At 37.3% G+C, this 22,482-nt stretch overlaps 1 protein-coding gene across 1 annotated transcript in view; it reads left to right on the plus strand.

The window, feature by feature from the left end:
- Positions 1–205: 205 nt before the first annotated feature.
- The window catches only part of meox2 (mesenchyme homeobox 2), a 72,813-nt gene continuing 50,536 nt past the window's right edge, over positions 206–22,482 (plus strand). Inside the window, exon 1 of the mRNA XM_003222010.4 lies at positions 206–1,781. Within this exon, the coding sequence (XP_003222058.2) occupies positions 1,238–1,781 (544 nt within the window). The 5' untranslated portion in view covers positions 206–1,237. The remainder of the gene's footprint in view (positions 1,782–22,482) is intronic.

Raw genomic sequence — 22,482 nt, forward strand, 5'->3', positions numbered from 1 at the left:
TCCATGCCTGCTAAAAGAGTGGTGTGAATGGGCAAAGCAGACAGGATTGAAACAATTAAGCAGGTCTTGGTTCCTCAGTTGTGGCACATTGAACTTGCATGATTTTAATTAATGTTTTTTAATAACTGAAGTTTTAATAATTGGTTTTAATTGTAACTGTTATTGTCAAAATTGTATGTTTGGCATCAAATTGCTGCCTGTAGTGAGGCCACCCTGAGTCCCCTTTGGGGTGAGAAAGGCGGGGCGTAAGTATGGGAAATAAATAAATAAAATAATTTAGCTCCTTGATCACTCAACTGGTGGCATAAAGTCAAGGGTCAGGACCAACGGCCATCCAGAAAGATTTGCATGGCTTTCCCCCATCCAACAACTTCAACTCAACACTGCTGTCCAGTGGAAAGGGTAGATGGTTTGGAGAAGACCTAGTCCCATATTGCTCATGGAGGACAATGTCATGGAAGTAGGAGGAGATGCCTTCTTCATCCAGGGTCTGCTGCTTAGGAGGCAACCAATTAGGGAGTGAGGGAAGTGACGCTCCGAGCCGAATCCTGCACCACCCAAGATGGGAGTGCCCCATTGGCCTTGCTTCCCCCTCTTTTCTTGGGCAGTAGTGAAAAGGGAAAGAGCAGCAGGAGTGGCCCCAACTGAGAGTGAGAGGGGGAACTGGGAAGTCTACTGTGGGGTGCCAAGAGAGCTGGGATGCAAGAAGTTAAGAGGACCCTGGCTAAGAAGTCTTGAGGAGAGCCGCCCTGGGGTCAGGGCTGGGGTCCTTGGAGTGGCCGGTGGCGTGGCTGTGAGGCTGGAGCGGGGAGGCCGCTGCCCGTGGTCAGTGCGCCGTGCAGCCTAAGCCAGCCCCCGGCTCACGTTACACACTCCTGTATTTATAACCTCGGCGAGCCTCTTCCCCCGCGGAGGAGCAGCCACAGCAGCAGCAGCAGCAGCACTCGGGACCACCTCCTTTTTGCCGGCGCCCCCTTTTCCGCCACCTCCGAGCCAAACCAAGCCACGGCCGGACCGGTTGCGCTGAGGACTTGGATTATTGCTATTATTATTCCCGGCGCTCCTCTCGCCTTGCCTGGACGTGGCCTGCCTGTCTCCGGGGGTGGCTGGCAGGAGAGCCGAGGGGCAGGAGGAGGAGGACGGCGAGGAGGACCCGGGCACCAGCGCCTGGTTCTTCTGGGCCCGCGGCGGGCTTCCCTCGGCGTTGGCGGCGGGGCCGGAGCGGCGCGGCGCCCGCATGGACCACACGCTCTTCGGCTGCCTGCGCAGCCCCCACCATGCCCCCGGCCAGGGCTTGCACCCCTTCTCGCAGTCCGCCCTCGCCCTGCACGGCCGCTCGGACCACCACATGTCCTACCCGGAGCTCTCCGCGTCCTCCTCCTCCTGCATCATAGCCGGGTACCCCGGAGAGGAGGGCATGTTCGGCAGCCAGCATCACAGGGGGCACCACCACCACCACCATCACCACCACCATCACCAGCAGCAGCAGCAACAGCCGCCGCCGCCGCACCAGGCTTTGCAAACGAACTGGCACATTCCGCAGATGGCTTCGCCTCCGCCGCCGCCCCCTCCTCCTCCTCCTCCTCCGCCAACCTCGGCCAGGCATAGCCTGTGCCTCCAGCCCGACTCGGAGCTGGGCCATAGCCCCCCGGGACTGTGCTCGAACTCGCCGAGTTTGGGGAGCAGCACCCCGACGGGCGCGCCGGGAGATTATGGCAGGCAGGCGCTGTCCCCGGTGGAAGCAGAGAAGCGCGTCGGCAAGCGGAAAAGCGACAGCTCAGGTAAGGAAAGGAAGGGAAGGGGCTTCTCTCTGCGGAGGGGAAGGGGAGAGAGATGGAGAGGGGCACCACGGGCTGGCCGGGTCACCGCACAATCCTCCAAGCCACTGCTGGCATGCTGTCACTCCTGGGGAGCGCAATAAGCTCTAAGGAGCGGCATGGGCCATGAGGTGGACCATGAAATCTCTCGTCCAGACTTCCCAACAGACCAGAGGGGGGAACTCTTTGGGAGTTTGGACTCAAGTGCGCCTCTGACACCTGGATTTCCCTTCCGGGATTCCCCTTTGGAAGAGAGAAGCGCTTTCCCCAGCCCATCAGCCAGTTTATTTTTTGCTTTTCAGGGATGCCTAGTTTCTTCTTCAGTTCGCATTTCTTCTTTTGCTTTTTTTAAAATAGATGAAGCTTTGATCCTATAATCGTCCCAATGAAATAAATAGCAAGGCAATTAAATGCTAATCAGGTGATTAATTGCAACATTCACACTAGAGTTCTTTCTCCCGCCCTGGACCTTCCACAGATATAGAAACCTCAGTAGCCTAGTTTCCAACAGACCTCACAACCTCTGAGGATGCCTGCCACAGATGTGGACAAAACGTCAGGAAAGAATGCTTCTGGAACATGGTCATAAAGCCCAAAAAACTCTCAGTAAATCAGAGATAAATAGGGTTTACGACTATGTTGACATGGATTCCGCTATCCGCTACAAAGCTTCATTTGATTTGTTTAAAGAGTAAGCTATAATCCTATGGCTAGGAGTAAGGGCCAATGAAATAAATGGGGTTTATGTCTATATAGCAGGCATAGGCAAACTTCGGCTCTCCAGGTGTTTTGGACTTCAACTCCCACAATTCCTAACAGCTGGTAGGCTGTTAGGAATTGTGGGAGTTGAAGTCCAAACACCTGGAGAGCCGAAGTTTGCCCATGCCTGCTCTATAGGCACAGATTTCTCTCCACTACCAAGTTGTAATATTCACATCCCTCTGCTTTGTCGTTTTCATTAGTTAGTTATGTGTTCTGTATTTAAATAACTTCTGTCATTTCCAGTTTTTAAATGCTACACACCATTTTATATACAGGGTACCAAACATGTTTTGAAAGAAATGTAAGAGGATTTGAATTATTAATCTACCCAATAGTGCAATCTAAGGAAATGTCCCTTGATTATAATCTATTTCAGTTCCTTATTGAAACACATTTACATAGGATACACACTCAGTTATGGATTTATTGTGCTAGTAATATGCCTGTTCAATTTTGAAAGTAAATTGAGGTGTCAGTTTCAGCTATTTTGCAAAAAAATATATGTACTAGGGTTGGATGAAATGTGTTACCAGCATTCCAAGCAGTTTTGTATGACAGATGTTGGCCCCATAATAAAACTGCTAAAGGTAAGTTGTACACACAGGCACATGCAAAAGAAAAGTAAAGGAAGCTGTGGTTAGAAAGAGAAAGTAATAGCATTTCCCTTGTATTATTAGAAATACAAGGAAGTCATCATCATGTTTCATTTAAATGTAAGTTGAATAATGAGAAATTAGTTTTCTTTCTACATTTTCTATATTTAACAGGCTTATTTTGATTTTCAATAATTTCCCTCTACCAGTTATATCAGGAAACCTCCACTTTTTCAAAAGTTGACAGGTTCCTGGTGGTTTATAAAGAAATTGGTTTTGCCAAATGATTGCTAAATTTATAACATATGTGAATAAAATTCCAATTTTAGGGCATATCATTTTAAATTGGCAGATTGGTAAGTGTAATAACTTGAAATGCTGTTACCTAAAAATGGAAAGGAAACTTTAATTTGACTTAGCTGCTGTGCTTAGAATCTCAAATATTACAATGAATTACAGTATAATCCACAACACAATTAACCCATCTTCATTTATTTGATATGTTGATATTGTTGTTTTTAATATCACAGCTTTATACTCATGCTTCACAATGAAAAAAACAGTTCAGTAAGACTGACACCTCTGTAATATGGACAAAATTGGTTCACTAATCTTGTGATAAATACATCTAGATTCTTTTAAATACAAATTGTTCAGTTTTGAATGTACATTAACATAAAACATTGCCTTTAAAGAAGTCCACTGTACAATTCTGAAAGATATATTTAATAGTAGTATAAAAATACATAACAAATCTTCATTTGGGGTCAGAAACTCCATATTTTGCATGTGTTCAATGCCTTTATTAATCATTAGGAATAGGTGTGTGTTTGAGCGTGTGTGTGTAAGTCATTTGTTCACTTTTGTACACATGTAATACTTGTTTTATTTAACTTCTTAGACATAATTTAAATAATACTTATACAGCAGGAAGGTAAATTTCCAATAGAAAAAGATATTTGGTTTTCAATTTTTTTCTTTATCCTAAAAGTTACACATCTCTTGTATACTATACATTTCCTATCACATTTGTACCTCCAGTCATTAAACTGATAAATAAATTTTAGCAAATGCATTATTCTAAAATGTACTAGACTCTTACATTTGCCACAGCTTCTCAGTCTCATAGATTTCACAAAACTTATCTGTTTGTATTTACAGTGGTGCTGACAATGAATAATTGTAATTAATGTTATTCATCTGGCTATTTCACAAATCTGGGGCTGTATTCATATTAGAAAGAGGTTGTATCTTAAAATTAAAAATGGCACAAAGCTTGTGTTTTGTAAATATAGTTACACTGGGTGAAACTGTGGAAAGATGAACAAACTTGATTTTTGTCCTTGTCTTGTGCCGCCTTTCAACAGGTTAAGAGGTCCCCTCTGTATATGTCTGCTTGTGGCAGAATCATAAGGAAACCATCATCTGTTTCCAACATGATCTGTGTATGATATCACAAAGGGAAATACAGTCATCAGGACTAGCAGACAGCTGTTGACAGTTCTTCCATGAATTCGCTGTAACTCTCTCATGACAGAATTTCTTCCTGACAAAATGAACTCACTTCTTTTAGGATGAGAAAATCAGAAAATTTAAAAAATATTTTAGATCATTCCTTTGAAACAATGTGCCCTTTGTTCTATCAAATCAGAAAATTTGAATTCCAATGTAATACTAAGTATTTGTGTAATCACAGACCAGTCAGTGGAGAATCTGGGCATGGCAACCAGATAAAAGCTTCTTTTGCATGTTTTTCCCTCTTTTTAGTATTCATATTATCAAATAGCTGTTATTTCATGTAATTATTCTGGTACTTAATGTTTCTGATCCATTTGTTTGCTCTTTTCATTTTAGTTTTAGTAAAACTGTAGTTTATTGTTAGAGAAAAATACAAACAGTGAGCTATCACATTGCTCTTGAAGTTGTTGCGTGCTGTCAAGGTGTTTCTGAAGTATGGCAACCCTAAGGTCAGTTTATGGAGTTTTCTGGGGATTAGAGTGTGTGATTCGCCCAAGGTCACCAAGTGGGTTTCCATGGTTGAATGCAGAATCTAACGCTGGTCTCTAGAGTCATAGTCCAATGCGCAAACCATTAAACCAAACTGGCTCTTACAGTAGATTATACTGCATCCTGAATACTCTATCAGAATGCAAGGCCCATTCATTTCAATGTATAATGCATCCATGTAATACAAGAGGAAACTTAAACGCACATTATTTTATAATTTTGGTTTATATTTTGTACCACATCGTATGACTCTCTTAGATCTATTACAGACATATGCCACTTGGAGGAAGAAATGTTAAAGTCAAGTAATTTCATAACGATACTGAATAATTTCCAAACTTATTTTGGAAGGCCTATTTTGTAATGCTTCCTTGTTGGTAATTATTACTGATTTCAAACTTATAGGACTTTAAAAAATATATCAGTAAAACTGTACACTAATAATTACGCATACTGGTTATAAAATTCACAAGTTTTATTTGTATTTCTTTTAGATTTTTCTGAATTATTAAAATTTAAATGATTTAACTAATAATTTAATCCACATTTCCTCAGAAATGTCGATTGGTATGCATAGTATTTGTTTTCCAAAACATACATTTAGGATGGGACTTTGTTTTTTTTTGTTTGTTTGTTTTTTTAAACCATATGATGATATTATTTTGAAATCCTGAATTTCTACATAAATGACTCATTGGTATCCTAATTTTAAAGGATTATGGTTTAAGAAAGGTCAGACACAAATGAACCTACTGAAATCAAAAGGTTACAATGTTGTAATGATGCTTGAATATGATTGCTATAAAGTCTGAGTCTTCACTAAAGTGGAGTTCACATTGGTGGATTTTAGTAACTTCATTGAACAGAGGTTGCCTAAAAGTGCTGTTTGGTGCATTATGTCATAAAATATTTGGTATATTTTTCAATAAATGTATTTATCAAAAACATCACCTGTTAAGTAATTTGATAAATGTACATTAATCATACGGATTCATTGTTTTTGATGACCTGATTACTCTCAAAAACATTTCAGTAAGAAAAATGACTCGTGTATATATCCAAAAGGATCTGTTTCATCTATGTTTTAAAAGCTTTCAGCATGTTACTAGAAGAAAAGAAAAATGTGTTTGTTATCAGCTTTTTTCCTGTACAGAGTTAATTTGTTAATTACGTTTGGGTTTTGTTATCAAAATATAATTTATCATGAACAGAAATGACAAATCACATAGGTAAAGAGGCATTTGAAGTGTGTCCAAAAGCTACAATACAAAGAACAGTGAAAGTAGCTCTAAAATCTTTGGGGATTCTCAGTGTATATTTCTTAAAGGGCAGCTCCCCATACCATGGGAAGTTTTGATATAAACTTTTGATATAGCATATGAAGGACAATCTGTTCAGAGAAAGCAACAGCAGCAATCACAAAATCTCACTCAACATGTCTAAGACATAGAAGTACACTTAAAGAAGTGAGGATAAAGTATCCCCAAGCCAAAGTCTTAGGTATAATGCGTAGTATTTTTCTTCTTTAAATAGCAGGTTCCCATGCTATATAAGCCACTTTCATTAAGGTGGTCTCCTCGGGCAGTAGGTTTTGGGGTATCAAAAAAGGTCAGCAAATCAGTAGCAATTTAATACATTATTGTTGCATTTTTCACTGCTATTGGAACTGGAGAATCATTTGTGGAATTCTCTGTCCTAGATGAGAGAATAAATCAGTCAATTTTGGATGGTGTGCATCTCAGGTGGGGAGAGGAACATTGTTTTGTTCAGGTGGCTCTGCTAATCAAATCCTAATGAAAGTAAACCATTGAGTCTAATAACAGTTATTTCTAATACCTCCCTTCATATGCAGTTTCTCTACTATATACAGGCAGTCCCCGAGTTGCAAACACCTGACTTACAAACAACTCATAGTTAAGAATGGGGTGGGACAACAGGAAGTGAGAGAAATCTACTCCTTGGAGGGGAAATTCACCCCTAAAAGAGTTATCATGGAGAAAAGGTGACTCCACTGAAGCTTAATCACCCATTCTTATTTCCACAACAAGCCAATTTTTTTCAAAATCCAATTAGTACAGGGACAGAAAATGAGGTGAAATCTTCTGAACAGGGGCACAGACAACAAAACAAATTCCACAAGGGTGTTAACCCTTCCCTTTGTTCGTAACTTTGTTCGTAAGCTGTATAGGGATTTCCAGTGCTGTTCAGGAGGGGTACGCTAACCTGTGATCCATAGTAAATTGGACATGTTCTCCTTTGATATAAATTGGCCTTAAGACAGAAATGTCAGACACCTGGCAATAATTTTAATATTCCTAATATAAAAAGTGTAGTCAATTATTTTAATAAGAGATTTTTTTATTTACAATATGTGTTCTAATAGTATATCCTATTAAATTAATTGTTATACATGAGAATACTGTTTTAGCACAAATGATCACTGTACCATTTAGTATCTGAATGTGCTGTAACCTTGGGGCAAGCTCCATTGAACTCAGTGGGGTTTAATTCTGGGTATACAGTACAAACCTTGTATGCTTGGAACCAATATAAATGGTTTCATTTATTCAGTTAGGAGGTTGTCTACAAATGTTGTTGTTATTGTTGTTGTTCTTGTTGTTTTTGTTAGTAGTAGTAGTTTTCCATTTTCATCATTGTGATTGAGATGCAAAGCTACACCCTCTTATTGGGACATATGTCATTCATCCCATTGCTCATTATTATCAGTGGTTTCATGTATCCACACAAACTCCAGGAATGTATTCCCCATGAATATGGAGGTCACACTGTAAATGCAAGTAATCCTACTGCATGACGTTTTGGGATTTCGAAAAAAAAGGTCTTAGACATAATCAAGCATGAGCCTGTACCCATTAAGATTTAAAAGAGAGAGAGAGAGCGCTAAGAAAACAAATGACTAGATGGTTTTAAAACAGCTTCAAACTCATTTCTTAATGCTGACTTAGTTAATTTTTTGTTGTATGATCCCAAATATGTACGTTTACTAGAAAATGTCTCAACGCAATGAAAGATCTCACTTCTAAACTGATTTCTTGGGGAGAATGGCAACTGGATTTACATTTCCACATCTGGGTGTAAGAGATAGTGGCTGAGCTTTACATCATGTCTGAGTAGTGTAGTTAGCCAGTGCTTACACTACTCCACAACTAGAGTCTTGTTGGATGATTTGAAAGTATATACACTGAATAATGTTTTGAATGGTCATTCAATACATGGGTAAATCCAGATGGTTCAATAGCTCTTATCTAGTTGGAACTAGCAATAACATTTAGGGCCACGTGAAATGGTTACACATGCAAAACTCTGCTTATGCAACTATGAACTGAAACTAACCATTGTACAATAGCCAAAAAAAGGACAAATGTGCATGCATGGGAATTTATACATGGTTATGAAACCAACAATCATGTGATTACTTAGTAAAATATTATACGTTTGTTACTAGTATATTTCAGGAACTTCAGCTTATTTTTGTTGTTGTTTTCATTGATTCAGAACAAAGTGATATAAGCCAGACGAAAAGAAATACTATTCAGATAGTAAAGTACATTTCAGATATAGCTACAACATAACTTACAAATAGTTGGATAGTGTTACTTTGACTTATAGTCACATTTTAACCAGTCAACAAAATTATTTACTCTAAGAGACTGAAAACATGTTTCAGTATTTTCAAAATGATGTTATTTTTAGCAGAATCTAGTTCAGAGAGATACTTTATTTCTGGTTATGATTAGGATACTATCTTGAACAAATGCAATGGCATGCAAACATATTGACACTGATTTCCATTGGGATCCAAGATGTGATTCCCAGAAACAGCATATGGTATGAAGCCAGAAGGGAGGAATTAGCTTTCTTTTTATGTGTTTGTTATAGATATTTTTTGTATTATGCTACATTTATATTTAAACCTGCCGGCAGATAATATTTTATTTTGAATTTATTTGATATTTGATGTAGTTTTCAATTATAATGCATTTTAATTAATTTATATATTTCAACAGTGGCAACATTTTGAAATAGGTTAGCTTTTAACGGTTTGAATGCTGTTGTATGTCCTAGAAATGGGATTCAAAAGTGTGTTAGAAATAATGTGTATATAGAAATGTTAACATAGATCTATCTTTCTGCAAAAAAGCCAAAACTCTTCATATACCAACTTTCCTGGGATTAAGAGTCAATGAATACTTTTTTAGCAGTATTGTGTTTTGAATATTGCTTTAATTATATCTATTTTTATTTACTATGTTGGCTATGATTATTATTGTTGATATGTTAATTATGGATTCCATATGATTCCATATGATAAATAGTAGTAGTAGTAGTAGTAGTAGTATAAGTAATGGCAACTATGAAGATATCTTGCAATTTCAGCAATAGGTTTAGTAAGAGAAGTAGAAATCACAGTGAATGCGAATTATCATTAGTGATGAAATCACTTTTTTTAAAATGTGCTAACAATTATGACAGTTACTTTAATTAAAGGACAATATTTCTGAAAAGAGTAAAATGTAATAAATCATCAGTAGGGACAATGAACATGAGTAGGGCCTACCATTCTCTGGTGTCTTCCATTCTGTCAACCTCAAAGTGACTTTTATATAACTAAATTTGAAGTTATAACCCTTTTAAAACAGAGAAACCATAAAGGCATTAGAATCTGTGAATAAGTTTAAATAAGCAGACTTTCATATTTTGATCTGCATTACTGATTATGCTTCTTACTGATTGATTCAAAATCTTATATTTAATCCTGTTTCAGTGTTTGCATATTTGTATATTTTAAATTGTAGGCTGATGCACTGAATCTTCTTCACGAGAGATACAAATATATTTTATTGATTAGTCAATCGGCCATATCAATACATTTGATGAACACATTTAACACATACAACATACAACCCACATTACAACCAAAGTTAAAATAAACAAGCTGTTAACAAGGGGTCAAGATCTTGAACCAGATCAAACATCTGCATCACCCCTAAAATTTACTCCAATAGACTCCAAATATGCAGTTCTCCGCTGAGCTGCTTTAAATAGAAAAAGGGCCATTTTGTATGTTATTTTAGCATTCTGGCTGGCCAATAAAATGTAGTTTTAATATAAGGATCCCGGTGTGTCTTTTGTATAATGTATGGCCCGAGCTATTGGTTTCTCTCTTTCTTATACAGGTCACAACTAAACAGTACATGTGTGATTTCTTCTACCTCTGATGCTCCACAGGTACAAAATCGTTCATCATATGGAACTTTGTTAAACCTTCCATGTTTGACCATTGTATCTAGCTGTTCAAATCTAGTACTGGGAAATACCTCCCTGAGGTGTTCAAGCATTTCTGTCTTTAGATATTGGGCTGTTTGAAAAGTATGTTTAAAACAACTTAGCCATTTCAATGAGCCAGTTTTCCTGAAGGTAGCAATGTCTTTCTGAGCTTCTATATCCAATATTTGTTGTGCAATTTTTAGATATAGTTCATCTAAAAGATTTGGACATAGGGTTGGCAGACCACAACTCCTAATGTGTTTTCTCAGTTGAACTAGCCAAGAGGTCTGATGATGTTTTTTTTCCCTGCTCTAAAAGGCACAGTTTTGGTAGTCTGTCATTTGCCATCGCATTCAATTTTATCCAATAGTTATATGCCCTAATTTTGGATAAACCATCAACTGTATATACTCCCAGTTCTGCTCTTACTGCAGGAGCTAGGGTCCTTTTGTCCACTCCCAGAAAGTTTCTCAGGTGCTGTGATTGAGATTGCTCTAATAATGGTACCCAGTTTAGGCCCCAAACTTCATCTCCATATAAAAGCATGGAAGTAACTTTAGCCTTATATACTTTAAAAAGTGGTTTTAAAGATCCTGGTTGGCTATGATTTGTTAATTTAAGCAGTAGATTTGCATGTACTCTCCCTCTGGCTGAGCTCTTTTTCTTTGGGAAAGATAAAGTGGGGTATTAATAAATATAATAATTATGTAAGTGAAATTGAATAAAGTAAAATTAATGCTAGTAAAGGTAAAGGTTTTCCCCTGACGTTAAATCTAGTTGTGTCCGACTCTGGGGGTTGGTGCTCATCTCCATTTCTAAGCCGAAGAGCCGGCGTTGTCCATAGACACTTCCAAGGTCATGTGGCCGGCATGACTGCATGGAGCACCATAAATATTCTAAAAGTATACAAGCATTTAAAATGTTCTTTATTATTTCTACTAAGAAGAAAAAAATATGTCTCTCTGTAACCTATATAGAGCTGTACTCATGTGCATAATATGTAAATATTGTATTTATTACTTTTATGGGGCTTTATTCCCATTGTCTACCATATGAATATAGCTATGGATAGAAGTTATGTTGAATAACTTGAATATCCTTACTTTTACGAAAAATACCACTTTATAACAGGATGTGCAGTTGAATGAAATTGCTATCCTGTACATTCAAATAAGTGCTACCTCAGATATAACTATATGGATGGCACTTTATGGTGTGCAACCCCTTCATAACTCTCCAAACTTTAGAATACCTGTATTTGCATATATACACATAATGAGAAACCTTGAACATGGGGCCCAGAACTAAACATTCAATTCATTTATGTTTCATATACAGTAGAGTCTCACTTATCCAACATAAATAGGCCGGCAGAACATTGGATAAGCGAATATGTTGGATAATAAAGGAGGGATCAAGGAAAAGTCTATTAAAAATCAAATTAGGTTATGATTTTACAAATTAAGCACCAAAACATCATGTTATACAACAAATTTGACAGAAAAAGTAGTTCAATACGCAGTAATGCTATGTAGTAATTACTGTATTTACGAATTTAGCACCAAAATTTCATGATGTATTGAAAATATTGACTACAAAAATGTGTTGGATAATCCAGAACGTTGGATAAGTGAATGTTGGATAAGTGAGACTCTACTGTACTTCTTATACACAAAGCCTAAGGAAAATTTCATACAATATTTAAAAATAATTTTGTGCATGAAACAAAGTATGTGTACATTGAAACTTCAAAGAGTGAAGTTGGAACATTTTAATTTTCAAAATTCTAGATAAGGGATGCTCAACCTGTAGTTCTATGGAATTATGAAACAGCTGGCACTTGACCCTTGGACTTAACATAGAGTTACTACAACCTTCCATCCCATTATCATTTTCTGCTTGTTTTAGAGCAGAGGAGGGAAGACTAAAAAAACCTGGATATGCCTTCATCACTAGACACAAAATGCAATTTTGTAGAGGTTTCAGCAGCTTATGTAATCATTTCTTATATGGCTATGGGGACACAACCAAATGCTTTTCTGATCCTCTCCTATAAGGAATGAGCCAGCCAAAGAAGCATGGTTACAGCAGTTTGTCAGGAAGTCCATGGAGGAGAGTATGGAAGGAAGAAGGAAGGGAATACAAAATTGTGCATCAGTCAAAAACAGACATAGGACCTCATCACATTAAAGAAATTCCCTGTTCTACCATGCTTCACCAATGCAGCAGGTGCAGAGTCCCTCACATCTCATCACATGATGCACATCTATTTCCCACAGGGCTCCATGCCAGCTATATCAGTGAAGCGGATAGGAGAGAAAATCCTGAAATGGGAGACTATTTGTGTTCAGGTTGAGAATCATGGGGACAACGCAGGAGCACGCTGGAAAGCTATGCTTTTTGGCAAGTGATAGGCAAGTGGGTAATGTGGGTGATTTGGAGCAATGTATGACAGATTTGCCCTGGTGCCCCACGATTTGCCCCGCTGTCCTACGGACCTCCCTGCTGTCCCATCTATCAAGGACTTCTATGTGATGAGGTCCATATTCAAGGATAAAGTTGTCTTACATCTGCGCATTCCAATAATAGAGTGCCCATCATTCTTTCCCCTTTTTATTCTGTATTCTCCATAAACTGTTTCAGTATACCACAGTAATAACCAAAATAGCATTGGCAAAACCTGGAAATTAAACAGTAAGAATTCCTTATATAAGTATAGAATAGAAAAGAAAGTTGACTGTTAGCATACTTTTTTTGTATGCCAAGAGTGAGGAAACAGTGCCTTTCAGATGTTGCTGAATTACAACCTGTGTCATTCCTGATCACTGATTGTGCTGGCTGAAGTCTATAGAAGGTAAGACAAAAACATTTTAAGGGTCAGTTTTCCTACCTCTTATTTAGACTACATTTCTTACAGCCTTTAAAACTGAAGAATCCTGGAAATAATAGGAATAATATGACCAAACTGGAGCAGGATCATTAATCAATCTACTATAATTGTATATTTTTCTTGGGCAAGTAAACACTTGGATGCTTGGCTTAGGAGGTATGACTATTTTCTTTTTGTACTTGGACAGCCTTTGAAGTTAATTCAGGTTTATCTGGGGCTACAGGAATCAGGGCCTTTTGTAATGCATTTTCTGGAAAAACGTATTATATGTATGCCTGCAAAACATTATTGGGTTTAAACACACACACACACACACACACAATATTATAGTCCTTAGTGCAGTAGAACTTTCTTCTCAGATCATAAAAAGGACCTGCTTGTTTCCTAATTTCATATTAGAAATTTTTGACTTTAAACTGGAGGCTGATCCTCCATGCATCCTGTAGAACAAAGCAAAAGAAATACATTTTCTAATAATTGGCATTCTATAATAAATGCAAATCAGTAAAGATTAAATTTGCTTAAGATTAAACTTGTATTTTATTGTATATGAATTTCATAACACGTTTAAAACTTTAATCAAAGTTGCAGATTCACTTGCTTGTAAATAAAATTTATTTACCATATGGGTAATATAGCAAGGCGATGCAAACTAAAATGATCTTTTGAGACATTTTAATTATGTTTTACATAAAATATGTCACGCATTTTTACATTAATCAAGCACGGTGTTTTGTAACTTTTTGCAGAGGTTTGTCAGTTCCTTTTAAGAAAACGGAATGTAATTTTTTTTGAAACCATACAAACTAAGCAAAGGTTAAATGATGCGTTCCAGAGCATCATTCTTTTACTGCACAGTTCTGGGTGGTTTCAACATGGCATGACAGTCATGCCTTTTAAAAACAACTTTCTAGGTTGTCAAGGTGTTTTTTTCCCCTCAGGTCATCAGGTATCACAATAAAACAAAGTATTAGATCAGTGCAACCTGTTTTCTCTTCATTCATTGTATCAGTTGCATTTCCAGAAACATCTTCTAAGGTAGCCCCATGTAATCTATAAATGAGGGAAAGGAGGGAGATGGTATCTCAAGAGAGCACCAAAAAAATAAATTTTATGGGCCAACATATTACTGTTTTCTGGTGTACTTCTGGCCAAATGTTCTGGTAACCAATCAAACCAGGTAACATAGTAGTGTACAATTTAAGTGCCCTTGGAGATTAAAAAATGCATTTTGAAATGTGTTGGGCCAATAAAATCTTCATTTTTATGCACCCTTGAGATTTTTTGTCCTTTCCCACCCCACCCCTTCTCCACTGCTGCTCCAGTTATTGCTGCTTTTCCTCCATTTGTTTCACTTTTCCTCTTTACTGTAAGGAATGAATTACCAAACCCCTGTCATTCATGTCCTTGGCACTTTCAGAAGAGATTAATATAATGTGTTCTACGCAGGGCCACCTTTCAAGGCAGTTCAGAAACCTCAGCTTGATCAAAGTATAGCCGCTAGTATGACTAAACATAATAGCTGTTGGGTATATGCTAAGCATAAGAAGTAGGGGCTTTTTGGTTGTGGTGCCTAAAATGCCATCACTATAGAGTGATTTCCTGTAATCCTAGGTGTGGTTTCCCAAAGCTCCTGAAAACACACACTCCTCAGCATCTTTTTCCTCATTCTTTGAAAATTGTTCCTACATTGTACATTGTTACATATAAACAAAAATGTGGATCAGACAGAATCTCTTTCTGGTTTAGTTCACTGTTTACAGAAGACACGAGTTTGTTGTCGTTGCTTTCATTTTTCTGCTATTTATTTTATGCCTTTGGTTTATTCATGTGTGTAATATTTAACATATTAATTAATATTATTAATATTGTATTAATGTTGGAATAAATATATAACATTTTGCAAAAATAGCTTTTTTATTGGTCCACAAGAATGAGCTGATGTTGGAGAGAGCAGTAAATTAAACAGAGATCAGCAGAATTACTCTTTTATTTACCTAATGTCACTCTGCTTTTCTCCCACCTTGTTATAGATTTTAAGGAGATTCTTCAGTTTGCTTTCTAGTATAAGCATAGTAAAAGCATTGAAATTCAACTCGACAGTATATAAACCAATTTAAAGTTCAGTTTGTTTTCCTTTGTTTGACATAAGTAATTATGGGGTTAGAACAACAGTGAATTTTAATAACTTAACTTAGAAGCTGTATAAAACTCAGAAAAATACGAATGCTTCTGTTTCCTGTAAGAGCTTGTACAGGTAGTTACACCCATACTGAATTAGGTAAAAAAATACAATAAAGTTATACCTGGACCATGATCTGGCTCAACCACCTTTGTCTAACCTCTCCATCTGTAGAGAGGAAAACATAATGTTCACCTTCACAGTGTTATTTTATAGTACTGTGAAATGAAAATGCAGCAAACGTGGTTCAATTATTCGTGTTAGTTGTATATAAAAGGCAGAAAATAGTTCTGCCTTTTTTTTGCATACTAAGCCATCAAAATATTTAAAATATATTATGTAGAAGTTTGTGTATGTAAAAATATAAGTCAGATATTTAAATACACAGAGAAATGATACTGTAAACTTAACTGTGAGAATTATATATAGGTACATAACATGCTCATGTGTGCACATTTTAATTAAATAAAATAAATGCAATTTTTTCACAAGCATCAGTAAGATGATGAGGTAAACAATTACATCTTTAATAATTTCAGGTCAACTTTTGCATTTATTTGCTGAATGAGCTTCTGAACCAGCAGTGCCCACCCATTTTAGTTCAGAAAGCATTCAGATGTATTGAACTATAATGGGCATATGCCTTAGCCATTAAAGGGTTATAGTCCTACAGATTTCGAGGCCAGCATGTTGTGAAAGGATGCTCAATCAACTCACAATTTGGAAACTGCATTTCTTGAAAAGCTTCTAGAAATGAGTTATGGAAAGGTCAGCCTAGCTTTTCACTAAAATAGCAACAATTAAAATAGTAGCATAGCACTGCAAGAAATTTTGGCTGCCAACTTGCATTCAATTGGGCCGTCTAAATTTTACTGGATTACATGGCATCCTCTAATGCTTATTATAGTTCTAGTGTAATGATGTCTCATTAGTTTTGATAATGTTGCATGAAATAGAAGAAAATGTCTGTGACTTTCCCCACATTAGTCAACTTCAGATTGTAGTTTTTCAGATTTATTTAATTGAGAATGATTCCCTTATAGAAAAGATAGGAGTGTTGGGTGTGTAACATTTAACTTCAGTATAATTGGAGATAAACTGTCTCCTTTTTTTTAATCATTTGTATGAATTTCTATTTCACTATATTAATTTTTTTCATGTCAGGAGTGACTTCAGAAACTGCAAGTCGCTTCTGGTGTGAGAGAATTGACTGTCTTCAAGGACATTGCCAGGGGATGTCCAGATGTTTGATGTTTTAACATCCCGTGGGAGGCTTCTCTCATGTCCGTGCATGAGGAGCTGGAACTTTCAGACGGGGTTCACCAACTCTCCCCGGAGTCGAACTGCTGAGCTGTGAGTCAGCAGTCCTGCCGGCACAAGGGATTTCAGATCTTACATAAATATTGATTATGTTACAATGTGTGTATGTGTGTGTGTTACAAATAAGAAAGATTGTTTGAGGCTTAGAAATCCCTGCTGCTTTAAATGAGAGGCAGAGTGGTGTAGTGCTTGAAATATTGGAGTACAACTCTGGGTTTAAATCCCCTTTCAACCATGGAAATGCACTGGTTGATCTTGGATAAGGCACATTTTTAACAGAGGAAGGCAAAGGCCAGCCCCTTCTGAACAAATCTTGCTAATAAACCTCTGTGATAGGGTTGCAAGAGCATCACCAGAAATTGGGAATTATTTGAGGGCTCACTACTACAATAAAATACTTTAAATAAACAAAATTGAAATCACTTCATTGTGATATCACTATTTCAAAACCTGGCTAAATTAACTGTTATATAAAACTCACAAATAATTATTAATCTAGATGCAATGTACTAACTTAAAATGCAGTGGTAGATAATATTAATTCACAGCAGATTTGTCTAAAACAATTTGGCAAATAAAACAATCAGAAATTAAATAATTTCATTTCCTAGGCTCATCATACCATATTCTTGGGAGAATCCATTTGAAACCAGATGAGAGGTCTGTGAATCTTGAACCTAATTTGGAATGGACTTGTGGAGATGGAAACTGTTAATTCATATTTAGAAATATATGCAACAGAAATTAAATGGGCATTAACTTCTATAAACTCGATGTATTCCAGCAATCAAAGTGTAAGCAAATCTGTTTAAGTGCTGCCAGAATATCATAGACATTAATAGTTATGTGCTTAATAGTCTAAGCGTGTCATTTTTTTTAAAATTCAGAATTATGTTTCATTGTTTAATGAAACTTTTCATTCTGTATAAAATAAAAAACAGATTATTTTTGTTCCCATGCATTTTTATGGATTGCAACTACCGTGTTTCCCTGAAAATAGGACAGTGTCTTATATTTATTTTTGCTCCCAAAGATGTGCTAGGTCTTATTTTCAGGGGATGTCTTATTTTTCCATGAAGAAAAATTCACATTTATTGTTGAACAAAAAAATGAACATTTATTATATACTGTGCAGTAGTTGTCATCACAAACCAGCATAACCAGACAAACTGTGAATCCTATCAAGAATTTCTTATCACTACCAATATTTCCATGTACAACACTCTATGGTACTTACATTTACCAATCCAGCATGCTCTGGTGTTCTGTTCATTGGGCATGCTTCCAAACAAAAACTTTGCTAGGTCTTACTTTCGGGGGAGGCCTTATATTTAGCAATTCAGCAAAACCTCTACTAGGTCTTATTTACTGGGGATGTCTTATTTTAGGGGAAACAAGGTAGCAACCAACTGCCAAATGCATAGTGACACATGCCTATGTACTGTTGATGTCAATGGGAAATAGGTGGCAATTTTGTTTAGAATCAGGGTACTAAGAGTCTCAACGTATGAAAACTATAGCTGAAATGTGAATTAGATCATACAAGTTATAAATGGGAAATACTATTTCTAGTTCCTTGAGGATTTTTTTTCCATTTCACAAACCCGCCACACAATTTGGCACAAAGTAAAGCCCAGCTCAAGAGTCTTCTGTTCCAGGACAGAAATAGCAGGGAAAACTGAGTGTCAGGATTGAGATACATTTGCACAGTTCTTTTGGAGACATTTTTACAGCTTTTTGTCTGGGTTACACCTGGCTCTAGCCAGGAATAAATCACCTAATTTTTATGAATGCTAAATTAATCTTACTTATAAAAAGCCAAACTTCAGGGTACTTTTTATGAAGTAAAATAATAATCTTATGGGGATTAGTCTAAGATAGTAAATCAAGACATTATCCAAAGATTTCACAGATGTTCAAGGTATGTGCTGATTTCTTGTAGACACCTTGTCTATTTGAGAGGGACTAAATTAAAAAAGAAAGAAAGCATAATCTCATTCAGACAAGATATATCTTCGGAGATAGTTGATATACTGCCATATAACTTATAAATCTAATCAAACCTCTTATTATCGTATTATCTTAACTCTGTAAATTAAAACAGCTGTACACTACCAAAAATTGCTTCCAATGTAGGTGATATCACACAATGGACATTTTGCTCAGGCTAAGCAAAGGCAGCTGCTTCTAGAGTAAATTAAGTTCAATTGCCTTTTTAAAATAAGGCTGCCAAACACAAGGAACAGGGCTTTGTAGGATAAAGGTAGCTCCTTTGTGGGGAAGGAAATAAACCTTGAAAATATTTGGAAGAAAGCTTTCTGAACTGTCAAGAGTCTTCGTAGTTCTATGCAAAATTTTCATGCTGTTGATTTGTGAAGAAGGCATCATTTTCTGTGCAGAAAATAATATTTTCTGTAGTTCTCGCTGTTGCCTGACATTTGTTTCATGGTGCCAGTTCCTATTTTACAAAATAAGAATTGCTATTGGTAATTAATACATCAGAGGCCCAGGGGTGAGGGTGGAGGAGTCCCATAATATGAGAATTGTATTATAAAAGTCATGTTATGAGAGCCTCTTCCATATCATAATCAGGCTAAAACCAGCCATTTCATGTCAATATCATCATCACCATTTAAAAAATAATCAAGCAATAACAAAATGATTTCAGTAAGTGCTGAACATAAAAATGATTTCATTGTATGGAAAAATTTCAGGTACTGTGGTGACTGGCATTTATCCAAACCCACAGGGGAAAAAAAGAATGCTGAAATAAAAATATAATCAGGCTGTGCTTTTTAATAATTGGAAAGAACAGTCTTGATTGGTGAGAACAAGAAAGTGCTTTTAGAAAGTTAAGTTTTGGCTGTGAGGGTTCTCTTTTACATAACAATTTTTGTTAAACTTGTTCAATTTTGACAAGAAATATCAGTTAAAAATTGAACCCCATGATAACACTTGATATTATTAATGCAGCGAGCGATACAATAACATCAGCCAAATAAGTAGTACTATACAAATAGTATGATCCAAATACAGTGTCTAAACACATGCTCAATAATATATTTTAAATAATATATAAAAGGTTATACTAATATAGAAGAAAAGCTCAAAATCCAAATGTCTATGCCTTTAAGTTTCCTGTCAACTTATGGTGACCCCGAGAATTTTCATAGGGTCTTCAGATGATCTCATCACAATGGCCAGGCGACCTGGCTTCACTGCTGTACAGAGGGGACAGAGGCACCAATCTGTCGCCCCACGTACTGCTACCTCATGGCAATGCTTTTCTCATCACACATGGGAAGCGTTGTCCTCCCAGCAAGGAGCCGTGGCAGGTTCCCATGTTGGGAGAGAAGCATCCAATGACACTTCCACCCCAGTTGGGGTCGGGATCTCTGCTGGAAGCCACACAATGTTGTATGATAGTCGTCATGGGACTCTGTCTCCAAAAAAGGGTGGAAGCATCGTAGGAAACTAAAATTGTCCCATCTGATGAAGCCCTATTAGTTAAGGAGGTGTTTTTAACAGGAATGATTTAGCCATTTCATGTATTTTATTATTTTGTTTTGCTTTATTTATATCCTTTTCTGATAGAACCTATGCCATGGTCCATGCACAGGTAATTGCATAAGTAGACTACATAAGTAGCTATGTAATTTGGAAGCTACCACTAGTGCAAAAACACCAGAGTATCAAATAGACAACACATAATACTGGTCTTAAAGGAGATGCACTGGCTGCCATTTTGCTTCTAGACTCAACTTAAGGTGGTGGTGATGACACTGGAAGCCCTATACAACTTGGGAGCACCTCTGCCTATATACATCGGGTTAAAGACTGAGGGCGTTTCTAGACATACATTTATCCCACTTCAGAGCGGATTAAGTAAACTCGCTCCAAAGCAGGCTAAAGTTCTTATACCCCAGGGGGGGAAATGGGCTTTCCTATGGGTTGTCCCCATGGCAGCACAGTAACTACCAAGCTGCCATGGGGCTACTAACCCCCCAAACCCCCCCTTAAAAATAACAGGAAAATTTTTGGGTTTTCCTTATTGGAACATACCTATGACATGTGAGGATGCAAGAGACCCCCCAAATTGCTCCTGGCTCCTCATGTATCATTTGTATGTTTCTTCAGGTCTGAAGAGAGACCTAATGGTGCCTAGTAAGTTTTTAACAATTTGGGGGCTTTTTTGGGGTGGGGAGGTGGGGAAGGGGGTAGATGCAATCTCGCATCTTTGGGCCCCAGGAGCCCAAAAGGTGTGAAATGGGTGTGCGGACAGGACCCCAGATAATCCCAGGACTACCTGGCAGTCTGCCTCCACAGGGCCCATTAGACCCATGCCTTTCACAAAGGTGTGGGTCTAATGGGCTATCAAATTAAATCAGGATAAAGCAGGGTTTTCCTACTTTGTCTCAAATGAATTCTCTTTTTCTGGAGGTGTCATTTGGACACTTCCAGTAAAAGTGCGACAGGGTCCAGGATATGGGCCCTGTCTGGATGAACCCTCAGATTTGCTGGAGGGCTTCTCTACTGTGTCCTATTAGGAGCAATACATTGCAGGAGGACACAGGGCAGAACTTTCCCTACTATGGCTCTTCTTTTGTGATCCTCCTTCGATGTCAGTTGTTGTCAAGTCAGCATTGACTTATGGTGACTCTGTGTAAAGAACTACAGAGGATTTTTTTGGTGATAGATCTCAGATACTGGAACATCTGAGAGCTATCCATGGCACCTATTTAAAAGGACTACTGGTTAGAAAATTACTTAAAATTACTTTTAAAATAGCATTTGGGGATACACAGGTAGTTTTTGGATGGGCTCTGCTGTTATTGTTGTTAGCATAGCACTTTTATACATTTGTGATTTTACTGTCTTTTTGTTTTTATAATATTTATTGTTTAAAGCATGATAACCCTTAAAGACATAAATGAAGACGATTAAACAAATGTTATCAGTCCCTTGCAACATCACAAATGTACAGGTACTGTAATATGGGTACAAAGAGTGTGGCCTTCCTCAATGGTCATGTAAAAGATACTGGATTATAGGCTTTGTTTTGCTTTCTAGTGTCATATCTTTACAACAGCTTATTTCTGCTAACGTTGAAACAAGCTTGAAGAATTACAGCAGGTCCAGTGCAATTTTTTAAATATTTCCCCAAATACCAAAAAAACCCAAAACAAAACAAAACAAACTGGAAGTATCCAGATGTCCACTTCTATACAGGTCAGGGATCACAAAAATAGCCTTTGTGGTCCATTTGTTCCTGCTTTCAAAAAATGCCATATACATTACCAAAATATCACAGCTCCTTATAGCCATTCTTTTCTTACATTTCACCTCTACTACTATCCCTTGTTTTTTACATTTTGATCTGGCAGGCTTAGCAGACTTTTCACTGGCCTCATAGCTATGACATTTTCCTTACATGTTGATTTTCAGTCTGCCCAGCCTCCTACTTTCTTATAACACCATTTGCCAAGTAAGGTGGGTTTAGAATTTTTTTACACCAGTCTATACACCTCTTAAATACTTATTTTGGAAAGCTTGTAATTGTCTGTGCCTATGTACTTATTGAATTTGCTGTCTGCTAATAGGCATGAAGTAGTAAATCTAAAG

Source organism: Anolis carolinensis, chromosome 6 (assembly GCF_035594765.1).
Source record: "Anolis carolinensis isolate JA03-04 chromosome 6, rAnoCar3.1.pri, whole genome shotgun sequence".
Taxonomy (NCBI): Eukaryota; Metazoa; Chordata; class Lepidosauria; order Squamata; family Dactyloidae; genus Anolis; species Anolis carolinensis.